Genomic DNA, 13,907 nt, shown 5'->3' with positions numbered 1-13,907 from the left:
CTCCTATATAACAGAGGCCATAGAATTTCCCAAAAATACTTCCTAGAGCATATCTTTTTAGGAAAACATCAAACCTTGATTAAAATATTGTTAGTGATGGAGAATCCACCATGATCCCATAAATTGTTCCAATCATTAATCACTCTCACCACTTAAAAAAATTACACCTTATTTCCAGTCTGCATGTGTGTAATTTTTTAAAAAGAACTGGAAAGAGGCAGCAACTCGTCATTTGAAAACCCTGGTGCCCCTTATGACCTGAGCACTTAGCTGAAGTCCAAGGTCCTGCAGGTGGTTATCATTAGGAGGAGGAATTGATGATGGAGTCAGTAAATTTGATGCAGTTCTTTTTATTTACAAAGAATGTACAAAGTCCTGTTTCCCTGAACCCAGAAGGACTCAAACAGGAGACAGTTTATTTTAGCTTCTTTCAGTGATTTGCACATGTGCATTCCATTGTTGGTGTGCGTACTCCCTGTTCAGTCATTGAAAATTTTTCCCTTAGTGGTTCCTGTCGGGGCAGCTTGAGCACCCTCTGCTGCCGCACATCACTGTGCACTGGTATACAGGGCCCAGCCGCCCCCCAAGTTCCCTTAGTTCCTTCTTATCGCCCATGATGATCATTGGAATTGCTTGGCTTGTCTTAGCAAGTGCTCTGTGTGTTCATTGTAAATGAACCATAGATAGTTTTCTAGATTTAAAGCGTTAGTGCTTAGTTAATAGTGTAGATAACATAAGTGTTCTTTTTTGAACACAGATGGGTTTTCTTCTGTTACTTGGTACTGAGAGATGCCTTGGTTACTCGGCTTCAAGCCTGGCTTCTCTTGCACTAGGCCAATGCCCATGAGTGACCCACACTCAAGCTACTCAAGTGTTTAATGGAAGGTCGTATTCAGATTCGTTGCCCACCACCAGTCCATTGGCCTTATTGGAATCTGTTCAGTTTCCCCAGTTTCTAGGTAATCCGTGAGACATTCGTGTTCTGTGTCCTCGGAGAGGCGTGGGGCAAGTTACTCACCAGTTATTGCCTGTTCCTGAGCCTGGTACTGAGCAGCAAGAGGTGGTTCACGAGGACCTTGCTGGAAAACTAGTGGAGGAAGAGTAGCCTCAGCCTGGGCTGTCTGCCTTTTCCTGCTTTCCTGTAATAGTCATCTGGAGGAGGCCCTCTGAGAAGATAAGATCCCCCCAAGAGTTGTTAAAGAGGGTGGCCTTAAGCCTGGGGATCCAGATGGAGGAGGTTAAAGAATCCTCACACTGCCTGGTTGATATTTTGGCCACAGCAGGGCCTTCGAGAGTGGCCTTACCTATTAACAAGGCAATTATGGACCCTATTAAGGCTCTCTGGCAGATCCCTTTATCCCTTCCCCCTACCTCAAGAAGAGCCGAATGTAAGTACGATGTGCCTTCCCAGAGGTCTGAACGCTTATATTTTCATTCCTCTGGGCTCTTTGGTGGTGTCTGCGACTAGTGAAAGGGAATGGCAAGGACAACAAAGGGCGACCCCCAAATCAAATGATGCCAAAAAAAAAAATTGATTTATTTGGTAGAAAAGTTTATTTAACTGGGAGATTGCAACTCAGGATTGCCAACCAGCAAGCGCTATTGGGTCAGTATGATTTTAATGTTTGGGATTCCATTTTAAAATTTAGAGACATGCTGCCAGAGGACACTAGGCAGGAGTTCTCGTTATTTGAAGAAGGGAAATCTGTAGCTAGATTTTCACTGCAGGCTGTATTGGATGCAGTGGACTTTGTGGCTAGATCCATGGCTTGTCCAGTGCGCATATGTAAGAGCTCATGGCTGCAAACCTTAAGGCTTACATAGGAGGTCCAACAGACTTTGAAGGGTCCTTGCTGTTTTCGGGGCAAACTGACCCTAAGCTCCAGGGCTTGAAAGACTTTAGTGGAACTCTAAAGTCTCTGGGGTTCTATACTCCAGCCCTACCCAGAAAGCACTTCTTCCCACAGCAGACCCACCATTACTCTGTTGCTGCTCCTTGGCAGGACCTGGAGAGAAAGAAGAGTTGGGGTTATATACGTAGACCTCCCTCTCCTTCTGCTTCTGCATTAATGCCTTCTCTTTGACACCCCCAAGGGGTGCTAAGCATATGTTTTGATGGGATGCTTGAGGAGACGATTCCAGTTTCTAGGATGCACTGACATCCAAACGGCCTTATATAATCCTGTTTATGTCCTTAAAGTGATATCTAATTTTCATATTAATCAGAAAATTTACTTACCTACGTTTTACCCAAAATCTCATACATATAGAAAGAAACATCATCTGCACACCTGAGATGTTAGAAGAACGTTGGCATTCCACATAGACAGGACTAAACAGTTTTGTTTGTCAACCCAACTGTTCGTTGTCATACCAGACAGAATGAAGTGTCTCTCAGTCTCTTTGCAGAGACTTTCATTTTGGATAACTTCATGCATTCATGTTTGTTATGATCTGGCAGGTATTTCCCTGGCTGCCAAACTATCGGCACATTCCACAAGATCGTAAGCAGCCTCAACCGTGTTCCTTGTTCAAGTCCCTATCCAGGACATTTGTAGAGTGGCAATCTGGTCTTCAGTTCACGTCTTTGCATCCCGTTATTCCATTATTCAGTATGCCAGAGAAAATGCTAAATTTGGATGAGTTGCACTCCAGTCTATGTGTACATGAACTCTGATCCTTCCTCCTACATTACAGCTTGTGAGTCACCAAGAATGGAATGCACATGTGCAATCACTCAAAGAAAAAAGGTTTACTGACCTTTTGTGACTATTCTCCTTCAAGATGTGTTGCACATATCCATTGCACAACCCGCTTGGCAAGAAGGATCTGTGAGAACTCTGAGGCAGCTAGGCCTTTCATATGAGCTCATAGTGGCGTGTGGTAATAGAGGGCACTTGAGCTGTCCCAACGGGTAACACTGAGGGAAACCTTTCCAACAATGGTGTGCAAGACACAGTCCCACCAAGAGTGAAATGGACATGTGGAATGCATCGAGAAGAACAGCAGTTAGAAAAGATTAGTGTGTTTTTTTTCTCACTGCTCCAGGCCCCTTTCAGCCAGCACTCAGCCCAAAAGCTTTCTCTAGGTTTTTTTCAGCTATGCTGTCAGTCCTTGTTCAGGCTGTGTCTGGCTTCCTGCTCTTTCTCTGTTTCTGTGAAAACAACGAGGAGTCCTTGTGGCACCTTAGAGACTAACGAATTTATTTGGGCATAAATTTCATGGGCTAGAACCCACTTCATCAGATGTATGGAGTGGAAAATACAGTAGCAGGTGTGTGTGTGTATATATATACATAGTACATGTAAAGAAGGGAGTTGCCCATCAAGTGGGGGGTCAGTCTAATGAGACAATTCAATTAACAGTAGAATACCAAGGGAGGAAAAATCACTTTTGTAGTGTTAATGAGGGTAGCCCATTTCAAACAGTTGACAAGAAGGTGTGAGTAACAGTAGGAGGAAATTATTATGGTAAAATTAGTTTTTGTAATGACCCATCCACTCCCAGTCTTTATTCAGGCCTAATTTGATGGTGTCCAGTTTGCAAATTAATTCCAGTTCTGCAGTTTAATGTTGGAGTCTGTTTTTGAAGTTTTTTTGTTGAAGAATTGCCACTTTTAAGTCTGTTATTGAGTGACCAGGAGGTTGAAGTGTTTTCCAACTGGTTTTTGAATGTTATAATTCCTGATGTCAGATTTGTGTCCATTTATTCTTTTGCATAGAGACTGTCCGGTTTGGCCAATGTACATTGCAGAGGGGCATTGCTGGCACATGATGGCATATATCACATTAGTAGATGTGCAGGTTAACGAGCCCCTGATGGTGTGGCTGATGTGGTTAGGTCCTATGATGGTGTCCCTTGAATAGATATGTGGACAGAGTTGGCACCGGGGTTTGTTGCAGGGTTTGGTTCCTGGGTTAGTGTTTTTGTTGTGTGGTGTGTAGTTGCTGGTGAGTATTTGCTTAAGGTTGGGGGCTGTCTGTAAGAGAGGACTGCCCTGTCTCCCAAGGTCTGTGAGAGTAAGGGATCGTCCTTTAGGATAGGTTGTAGATCCTTGATGATGCGCTGGAGAGGTTTTAGTTGGGGGCTGAAGGTGACAGCTAGTGGCGTTCTGTTATTTTCTTTGTTGGGCCTGTCTTGTAGTAGGTGACTTCTGGGTACCTTTCTGGCTCTGTCAGTCTGTTTCTTAACTTCACCAGATGGGTACTGTAGTTTTAAGAACGCTTGATAGAGATCCTGTATGTGTTTGCCTCTGTCTGAGGGATTGGAGCATTTCTCTGCATCTCTCTCACATACATGCACGTAACCTCTATTAGAAACAATACCTGACCTAGCCCCCACCACTCACTTAATTTAAATTCCTGAATGCCCTTGTTTTGGGCATTGCCATGCCTGTGTTTGGGATAGAAGCTGTTATTGTTTTACAAAGGAACTTAACTGTTCCTTGTGCCATTGCTGAATAGGAAACAATTTGCCTAAGAAGTTCAGCAATTTTGAAAAATTTCCCATTCCATAGTGGGATGAAACCAACCTTTCAAAAAAAAAAATTGAAATCCATTTCCCCTCTTTGTCCCCCATAGTTTGGTTGTTTTGTCACTCACCTGGGATGCAGAGACATGGGAGAACCAGGCATAGCAGGGACTTGAACTTAGGTCTTCCATATTTCAGGTGAGTGCCCTAACTTCCAGATTATTGGCTGTTCCAGGTGAGTCTGTCTCTTCTGTTGAGCGGTTCCACTTTGTATAAATAAATAAATTATGCACTGGACCAGGGACTTTAACCTGCATCTCCCACATAACAGATAAGTGCCCGGACCACTGAGCTATAGTCGGTCTTTCTTTTTCTAACCCAATAAATATTTAATTATTTATACAAAGTTAAACAGCTCCACCAGGAGAGAGAGATAGAGAGAGACTCACAGGAGAATTATTAGGACACTCAAGTGGGATGTGGGAAACCTAGGTTCATGTCCCTGTTGTGCCTAATTCAATGACTTGCATCTTCTTAGCTTATGCCACCAGCAGCCTCGGTGAGTGCCATGTGGAAATCTCTCTCTTTCTCCGGTTTTGAGCAGGAATTCCATCCTGGTCCTGAGAACCCTTCCTGACAAAAGTTTTTTTTTGTTGAAACCACCCCTTTTAAAGGAGAAGTTTTGGGTTTGATGAATCAGTATTTTTCAATGGAAAAACTGTTAGTCAGAAAATTTCTGTCCAGATCTACTTACAGCCTTCTTACATGAAGGATGGCAGTTACACCCACCAGTTTTAATGACATTTCACCCAATCCTCAACAGTTCTACATGCTTCAGTGATGACTTGCCCAAGGCACAGCAAGCAGTTAAGCACTTTGTGCTGGTAGGCAGTTCAACAGTTTACTCTGAGCTATGCAAATTTTAATCCATCACATGTGGGGGCACAAGATCCATGTAGTGATAATTTGTTTACAACAGTGATACTCAGACTGAGGTTTGGGAGCCACAAGTGGCTCTTTAATGTGTCTCCTGTGGCCTCTTTGCAGCACATGATATTAAAACACTGTGCGAGTTTAATTATTAACCAGTCAAGATGCTTTTACTATGTTAAAGACTAACAAATTTATTAGACCAGAAGCTTTCGTGAGCTACAGCTTACTTCATCGGATGCATAGAATGGATGCATCCGATGAAGTAAGCTGTAGCTCACGAAAGCTTCTGGTCTAATAAATTTGTTAGTCTCTAAGGTGTCACAAGTACTCCTGTTCTTTTTGCGGATACAGACTAACACGGCTGCTACTCTGAAACCTTTTACTATGTTATAAACCAATTGTAGAATATTTGGTCAGTGATTTTGCTGAGAGAATAATATATTATTTTATATTCTATATAAGTAGTAAATTAAACAAATTCACACTACCATGGCTCTTTTGTGTAATATTGATTGTTAATTTGGCTCTTGAGCTACTGAGGTCTGAATATCACTGGTTTATAGTTACCTTCCAAACGATAAATAAATTAGTAAGTTGCTACTAATGCTTTTGTATATTCAGAGCTTATCTAACATTTTGAAGCAGTATATGCTATAATGCAAGAAGGGAAATTTTATTTAAGGTTTTCAAAATCACCCATTTGATAGCCAACTAAAGGAGGCGCTGAGTAACAGAGATCGGGAGATAGCTAGTCTCCGTCGCCAGCTTGATGCATCTCAGGTAGAGCTTGCAGAAACTGGAAGAGTGAAGGAAATGGCTCTGAAGGAAAACAGAAGATTACAAAATGATCTAGCGATAATGACCAGAGAAAACCAGGTATGAAAGTAGTGCCTGATAATGAAGTACACAAAAGCAGAGCTGGCGTTGGGCATAAGCAGAGTAAGCAATTGCTTAGGACCCCGAGCAGCTCAAGCCCCCCCCCCGCCCCCCCATTCACTTTTTTATTGTGTGTTTAGGGGAGGGGGCAGTGGGATAACACCATCTCTGCATCAGAGATTACTTGTATTTCGTCTGCATGTATTACTAAATCCAAAACCGCTCTAGTCTATTATGCATTTTGAATATTTTGCTGTTCTGCATTCTTGTGAATACTAGAATATTAAGAACAGTTGAGTTGAAATGAACATATTTAGGCTGAATTTAAATATCTGTAAATTTAAGAACTTGTTCATTTATTTGATCACCTGTGGAATCAAAATGCATTCAATTCTTATATTATCCTCTCAAATACCAAAAGGTTTGTTCTCCCATTGACATGTGTGGCATTTACATGCATAATTTTCCCCACACCTTTGATAGGAGAATAAACCCCTTATTACATGGCAGTGTCCTTCAATGTGTGTAGAAAAAGGCCAACATGTATAGCAGTGAGCTTTCAGCATGCATATTATTATTATTTTATTACACCATTGTCATATATGAAACATTATAGTTAAAATAGAGATGGACTTTCCATTCTAAACTCTTTCTGTCTCAGGCAATCCTAGCTCTTTGAAAATGTATTTTTAGGCTGAAATTTAAGTTTTTATTTGTTGCTTGTACCTCTTCAAATGCAATGTAGATGAAAACCCATCTTGTTGGACTGATTGTGTCCATCAGAGGACCCACACTGAATTAACTTCTAACACTTTGAGAATATGCTTATTTTCTTAATGCACCATTGGCTTTTAAGACATGCCATGTAATAATTACACTTCAGAAGGTGGTCTTGTGAATTAAAGAAGAATGTTAATCCACCTGTCTACATGTAAAATGGAGACAGTTTAAGGAACTTATCAGGTTTGACTGACCTTTTGGTGCATCAACGTCTTTCAAATTTTGTGCAACCTGGGGTTCAAGCATCAGAACAGCTGTAATTTAAATATGATGGTCATAATTAAATCAGTAAGAAAGATGGGGGAAGGGTTAGCTCGGTGGCTTGAGCATTGGTCTGCTAAACCCAGGGTTGTGAGTTCAATCCTTGAGGGGGCCATTTAGGGATCTGGGGCAAAAATTGGGGATTGGTCCTGCTTTGAGCAGGGGGTTGGACTACATGATCTTCTGAGGTCCCTTCCAACCCTGATATTCTATGATTCTATGGCATAGTGTTTGAGTTTGCTCAAAAAGTCCTTTTCAAAACCATTACAATTTTTTTAAACCTAGCGAATGCTTCATTCTCCATTAAGAAAAACATTATTTCTAATTGTAAAATAAATTTGGATATGGATTACTGAAGTATAAAAAAAAAGTTCTAAACAAATTTTTGTTTTTGTTTTTTTTAACTTGCAAAATATTGGGTCATAGGATATATTAATATAACTCAAATTATCTGACTGAAGCTTTTGGTTGTGTTGTAACTCAAATTAATTGATTCCTAGTTAGTTTGAATTAACCAGCACTATAACAAATGCTAATTTAGATGCTCCACAAAAAAATTCTTTCTGGTTGTGGTTCAGTCTAAGTTTCAGCCACTTTGTTAATCTTCTGATTTTTGAGTCATGAACATTAATTTGAAAACTGTGTAAACGGAGACCTTGTGAAAGTAACAATAAGAGTCTGTTGCTTAGGTCACTCCTCCCTCTCTGCTTCAGATTACTCAACTGAGAAAGTAGGGAAAATGCCACTCCCCTATAGTCAAAAGGGGAGGGATCTTGAAAGAACTTTAATGGATGTTCACAGGGCGGGGGCTGTCCTCCTTCTCCCCCCAGGGGCAAACTACCTTTCAATTGGCTGGGGATGTAAGAATGGGCTAGCTGGTTGGCTCTTATCCCCTCCACCCTTGCCTGTTTAAACTCTCCCAAGTTGAATCTAGTGGAATAAGTGGTATGTGAAAACAGGGGGGCATAACACTATTTCCCAGGTGTTTTGTTAAATAAAGTTGTGGCCTGCCAATTAAAATCCATTCTCTGTTGTTCATTCACCTCCATGTCCTGATCAATGTAGAGTTTAACAGGGTGGTGTATGGAAATCAGATTTACTGAATGAACAACTCCAAAACAGAATAAAGTAAAATATAGGGCACTTCACAGGCATGCTTACTTTAGTATATTTTATTTTAATAAACTATTCAGTTTTCATGTAATCTCTTTAGACAGTCACTACTGAACTAGAAGAAGCAATACATGAAAAAGAAGAAATGAAGACTAGAGTTCATAATTACATAACTGAAGTCTCCAGATTTGAAAGCTTAATGGCTTCAAAGGTGAGGAAATAAAGTCTGTAAATTGGCATTTGTGTGTTTTTAATAAATGTTTCAATTATGACGTGTTTTAATTAGCCTACAATAAAATTAAGATTTGTAGATGTAAATTTCACTTTATTTTAAAGCTAGTAATGTATGTATGGAAAACCCTGTTAGATTACAGGCTTTAAGACAGTCTGGCAGACTTCATAAATAACAGTTACATTGTCAGCAATGGTGAGGAGAAGCATCCTCATATTTGGTTGGTTGGATGTTTTACAGCATAGATAGTGATATATTTCTAGCATTACTTCCTTGCTATGAGCAACAAAGCAAGATCTAATGATCATTTTTAATCAGGCTTAGAAGGATTAGATTTTTATCTATAAATGTCATTTTCACTGTACACACAAATCAATGAACAAATATTTCCAAATTTGCAAAGTAAAAAAAAAAAATCTGCTTCGGAAATTATTAGAATCAAAAAAATACAGTGATGTTCTTCGAGTGGTGGTCTCTGTATATTCCACGGTGGGTATGGGTGCTCTCTATGGCCCGAAGTCAGAGAATTTTTGAAAGCAGGGTCCATTAGTCTGCACATGTGCCCTTGCTCTCCTCATGCCTCCAGCCAAGGAGATAATGAACAGAGCAGACCAATTGCCTCTCCCATTCCTTCTTATCACTGCTTGGCTAAGGTTGAATCCTCCAGTGCCCGGAACTTTCTCTTTCTGTTTTTATTCTTCAGTCTGTAAATATATGTATTGTAAATGGTTTCGAATTTTACTCTATAGTATGTAGCTAGATTCCCTATCCTGGGGAATTCTCCCTCCCCATATCTCATTACCAGTACTGGACTATGCCTAGAACTCTGGGCTTCAAAATCTATACTTCTTTCCTGCACTCCTTCTTGGTCAGCAGAAGTGATCAACACTGCCTGTACAGCCTATGGGAAGCTCACATCATGGCAAAGTGCAGAATCTGCTACTCTTCCCCTAGAGAGTGGGAACTTCATCTTAAGAAGCACCTTATGGAGAAAGCCATGAGGCCACAGTTGGACTCCAGTCAGGGGACTGCCTCCTGTGCATTGGCCTGACTTAGGAGCAATGGAATCTACTTCCACAGATCACTTGTTATGGCCTTGTTGGGAAGACAAGGAGCATTCTCTTAAACGCTAGAGAAAATCCTCCTCTAAGCCCACTTCAAAGAAGTCAGATAGAGCCCTCCCTAAGTCGAGTAAGTCTTCTTGCTTAGCCCACAAGGACTTGGAATATCCTAAGTCTCAGGTTTGTCACAAGAAAGCTCACAAATCCAGGGCTCTGACAGTACCAGACCACACTACAGTGGCAACAGTACCTCCAATACCAACTAAACTTAAACACCGGGAACCAATGGTACCATCAGGAACCTCAGCCACTAATGGTACCGGCACTGCTTCACCAAACGATGGTACAAACTGCTCCAGGTCCATCAGTTTGAGTGAACAGGACCCCTCGCATTCCCGGGAAAGTACTCTGTACTTGATGACATTTTTGCTTTCTCTGATTCTGAGACCATTTCTATCAGGTCCTGACTCCACCAATATATGCAAGTTATGGAAGGAGTCTGTCTCCTTTGCATCTTCCAGCCATTATTTACTTCCAGCATAACTGTACCTCCAGTAGACACAGAATTGGTCTTTTCTTTCTCAGGAGACACTGAACCACCAGAAGAACCTGTGTCTCCTACTCTGAAAGATACCTTCTTAGACAAGAAACTAGGATCTGTATGGAACCAACCTCCACCTCAGCACCTGTCTCGAACCAATTGTACCCCATACTGTTGGGGGACTTCACAACCACTCTTTGACCTTTCTTAATGGCACTCTTTTCCCACAACTGGAATGAAATAATAGCAGACAAGTGGGTAATAGACATCATCCATTCTGGTTATGCGATCAAACTTACTTACCTATCCCCTCCAAAACTCCTGTCTTTGCCTATTTCATGGGCCATTCTCATGAGGAGATTCTCAAACAAAAGGTCGAATCCCTCCTATGGTAAGAAGCAATAGATCAGGTACCTCTTCAGCACCAAGGAAAGCGATTTTACTCATCATTCCTTCTAATACTTAAAAAAAAAAAAAACCACACAACAACAAAAAAACAACGGTGGCTGAACCCATTCTCAATTTCCACCATCTCAATCACTCTATTCTCAAACTGGAATTTTGCATATTCACACTAGCATCTATAATTCCATACCTAGAAAAGGAACTTAATTTACAGCTCTTGATATTAAGGACACGTACTTTCATGTGTATGCTCGCCCCACTCAGAGGCATTTTCTCAGATTCATAGTAGGCCCTAATTGCTTTCTATACAGAGTGCTCCCTTTTGGCCTTGCAACCACTCCAGGGTCTTTACCAAGGTCTTTATGGTAGTAGCAGCTCATGTCAGGTGTGGTTTCACCATTTTCCCAATCTCAATGACTGGCTTCTCGTTGCCAATATAAGTCAAGAAGCCTATGAGTCAACTTCTTCAATGCTTCAGTTCTTGTCTTCCCTATGGGTCAGCATAAACCTGGAGAAGTCTGCTTTCACTCCAGCACAAACTAAAGACTTCATCAGAGCATCCCTAAATTCAGTCACGGTAAGGGCTTATCTGCTGATGGACAGATTCCAAGCAGAGAACGTCCTCATAGATCAGGTCATGAACAACCCTTGAACACCAATCAAAATTTCTCTTTCTCACCTGGAACATTTGACTTCATGAACATACATTGTGCCATTTGCCAGACTCCACCTTTGTTGCCTACAAGCATGGCTTCAAGCGTACTCAATAAGCAAAGAGTCTGTGAACACCATGGTAACAGTTCCCACAAATTAACATCATCTCTACTATGGTGGGAAAATTGCCACCAAGTATTTTTGGGTATTCGTTTCCTTTTCCCCTTCACCATACAGGACAATCTTATAGCTGCTTCCCTCTTAGGCTGGAGAACTCACATGGATTGCCACACAGCACAGGGCACTTGGACATGATGAGAGGCCAGGATACACATCAGTGTTCTGGAATTACAGGCAGTCCAAGACACTTTCAAAGCCTTTCTCCCATTTATCCAGTGTTATTATGTCCTCATAATGTTGGAAAATATGACACTGGTCCTTTACTTCTACAAACAGGGAGAAGTGAGATCTATTCCTGGACTTTCCCCCAGAAATCTGAATCTTGTACTGCCCAGAATCCTCCTGGACAATACAAGCTCATACAAAGCCTGTCGTTTATTAATAGAAAAATGCTATGTACAAATCCTGTTATCCCAAATGGAGTCTCCCAAACATTTGAATCCAAATACTCTAGTTTAGATAAAACAACAAAACAAATGTATCCGCTTCAGAAAGATATATATTTTAAGTCACTACAAGTAATGAGGCATATTAATCAGAATTGATTACAAGGAAATACAAATTCCAACAGTTTTTCTGTCTAAATCCTTCAGTCAGGATCTCCCCCCGATCCAGTGTGGCATCTTTTCTTCAAGTGTTGTTGATGCTGTTGGTAAAGAGAAAGGGAGAAGATGATTTGGGGCATCTGTCCTCTCCCCTCAGAACCCTTTCTCTTGCACAAGAATCATCTCTTGCTGATATTTGGGAGACAGAAATTTGGTGTTGCCAGGAACCTTAAGCTGCTTCTTCTTTGTCAAAATGTAGATCTTTTGCCCACATCCACTCTTCTGATGAAGATTGGCCACTTAATCAGGTGATGATCAAAATTTGATCTCGTTGACACCTAGCTGAGGCATTGGCTAGCCTTTTTCTCTGGGGAACTTGTTTGTGACTGCCCACCAGAACATGTTTGAACATGTCTTGATAATATTATACAATGGAGTCTCATATCTTTACGTACAGTGTTGCCGCACATATTTTACAAGGACAATAATGATCTGTAAATCATGAGTTTTCAAATGATACCTTACACAATATGCTTTGTACAAAATTTAATATGGTCTTGTAAAAGGGTGAACATAGGGTACAGACTGTCACAACACCCTAAATTAAAAAAAAACATGAATAATGTTAGTCAAGCACTCAAAAGCAGAAATGCTGAGCACTCACAGCTGCAACTAAAACCAATAAGCGCTGTGCTTTGAACACAAGGTTCTATATAATGCTAAATTCTCTGAAAAATCAGGTCCTAGTCATCTCAAATTGGGCACCCAAAATTAGTGGACACTTTTGAACTTAATCTCTGTTATTCAGTTCCCTATCTGTAAAATGGATTATACCACCCCATTATCTCACAGGTATGTTGTGAAAAAAAATAATTTTGCGAAGTATTTAGATACTCTAATAATAAGTGCCATAGAAATGCCTGAGAAGAAATTAATAATCCTGTCTTCATAATAGTGTTCAAATAGTGCCTAATAAACAAAGCATACATGTATTGACCAATGTAGATAAAACAAAATGTTGAATAGCTGCTCACTGATCACCATCCATTTTGTGCATCGAATGAGGCAGTTGTCCTATGGAGAAAAAACTGTATGCGATCATATAGTCAGAGGCTGTTTTATGTCAAATGCATACACACAAGGCTGCTGAATAAGGCTGCACAGGCAACCTTAATTCTAGCATTTCCTGACTTTTGGATGTTGGACTTTGAAACCTTAAGAATATTTGTTAAAAGTAGGGGTTTTTTTATGTGAAATATATACTTGTACTGTGCCTACCACAATGGGGCCTCAGTCCTGACTGGAACCTTTAGGCACGGTTGTAATACAAAATAGTAGTGTCAAGAAAGTGTAATGGAAGAAGCTCCAAAGATGGAGCTCTATAGAACTTCCATCGAGAGAAGAGAAGAGTATCTGCTGCACGAGATGCCAAAGGAATGATTTGAGAGGTAGGAGTTGAATCAGGAGAAAACAGAGTCATGAAAAGCAAGGGAGGATAAGATTTTTAATAAGCAGGATGTGGTTGAAGTAGCTGAAAGGTCAAAGAAAAAATATGGATACAAACCCTGAGATGTAGCTAGGAAGAAGTTGTTAGAGACCTTGGTGATTGGAAAGAAATATGATCCTTTTTGATAGCACCCTTAGATGAAAGAAAAAAGAACAGAGTATTGAGAGAAGGATAAAGTAATCCAGATTTGAGTATTTATTGTAGTGACTGAAAACTTTAAAGCTAGAAGAGCTAATAAAATGAGCTAATAGGCCGGGGTGATGGTCTTTTAGGATATCTTTGCCAGATACACTGCAGCTTTGGTAGAAATGATAATAACAACATAGCTTTGATCTTGAGAATGACAAGA

General features: G+C 40.6%; 1 protein-coding gene across 7 annotated transcripts in view; it reads left to right on the top strand.

Annotated features, from left to right (window-relative positions):
* Window positions 1-13,907, top strand: part of CEP135 (centrosomal protein 135) — a 111,051-nt gene that overhangs the window by 76,665 nt on the left and 20,479 nt on the right. For all 7 annotated transcript variants that reach the window (XR_006281068.1, XM_043513780.1, XM_043513778.1 and 4 more), the window contains exons 19-20: window positions 6,111-6,279; window positions 8,534-8,644. Coding sequence is in view for 6 of the 7 variants with exons in the window: in XM_043513780.1 (XP_043369715.1) it covers window positions 6,111-6,279; window positions 8,534-8,644 (280 nt within the window). In the remaining variant the exon portion in view is untranslated. The remainder of the gene's footprint in view (window positions 1-6,110; window positions 6,280-8,533; window positions 8,645-13,907) is intronic.

The sequence above is a fragment of the Dermochelys coriacea genome, chromosome 4, assembly GCF_009764565.3.
Source record: "Dermochelys coriacea isolate rDerCor1 chromosome 4, rDerCor1.pri.v4, whole genome shotgun sequence".
NCBI classification, from domain to species: Eukaryota; Metazoa; Chordata; order Testudines; family Dermochelyidae; genus Dermochelys; species Dermochelys coriacea.
Note: the sequence above shows the minus strand (reverse complement) of the source record. Positions and strands in the feature narration are given on the sequence as shown.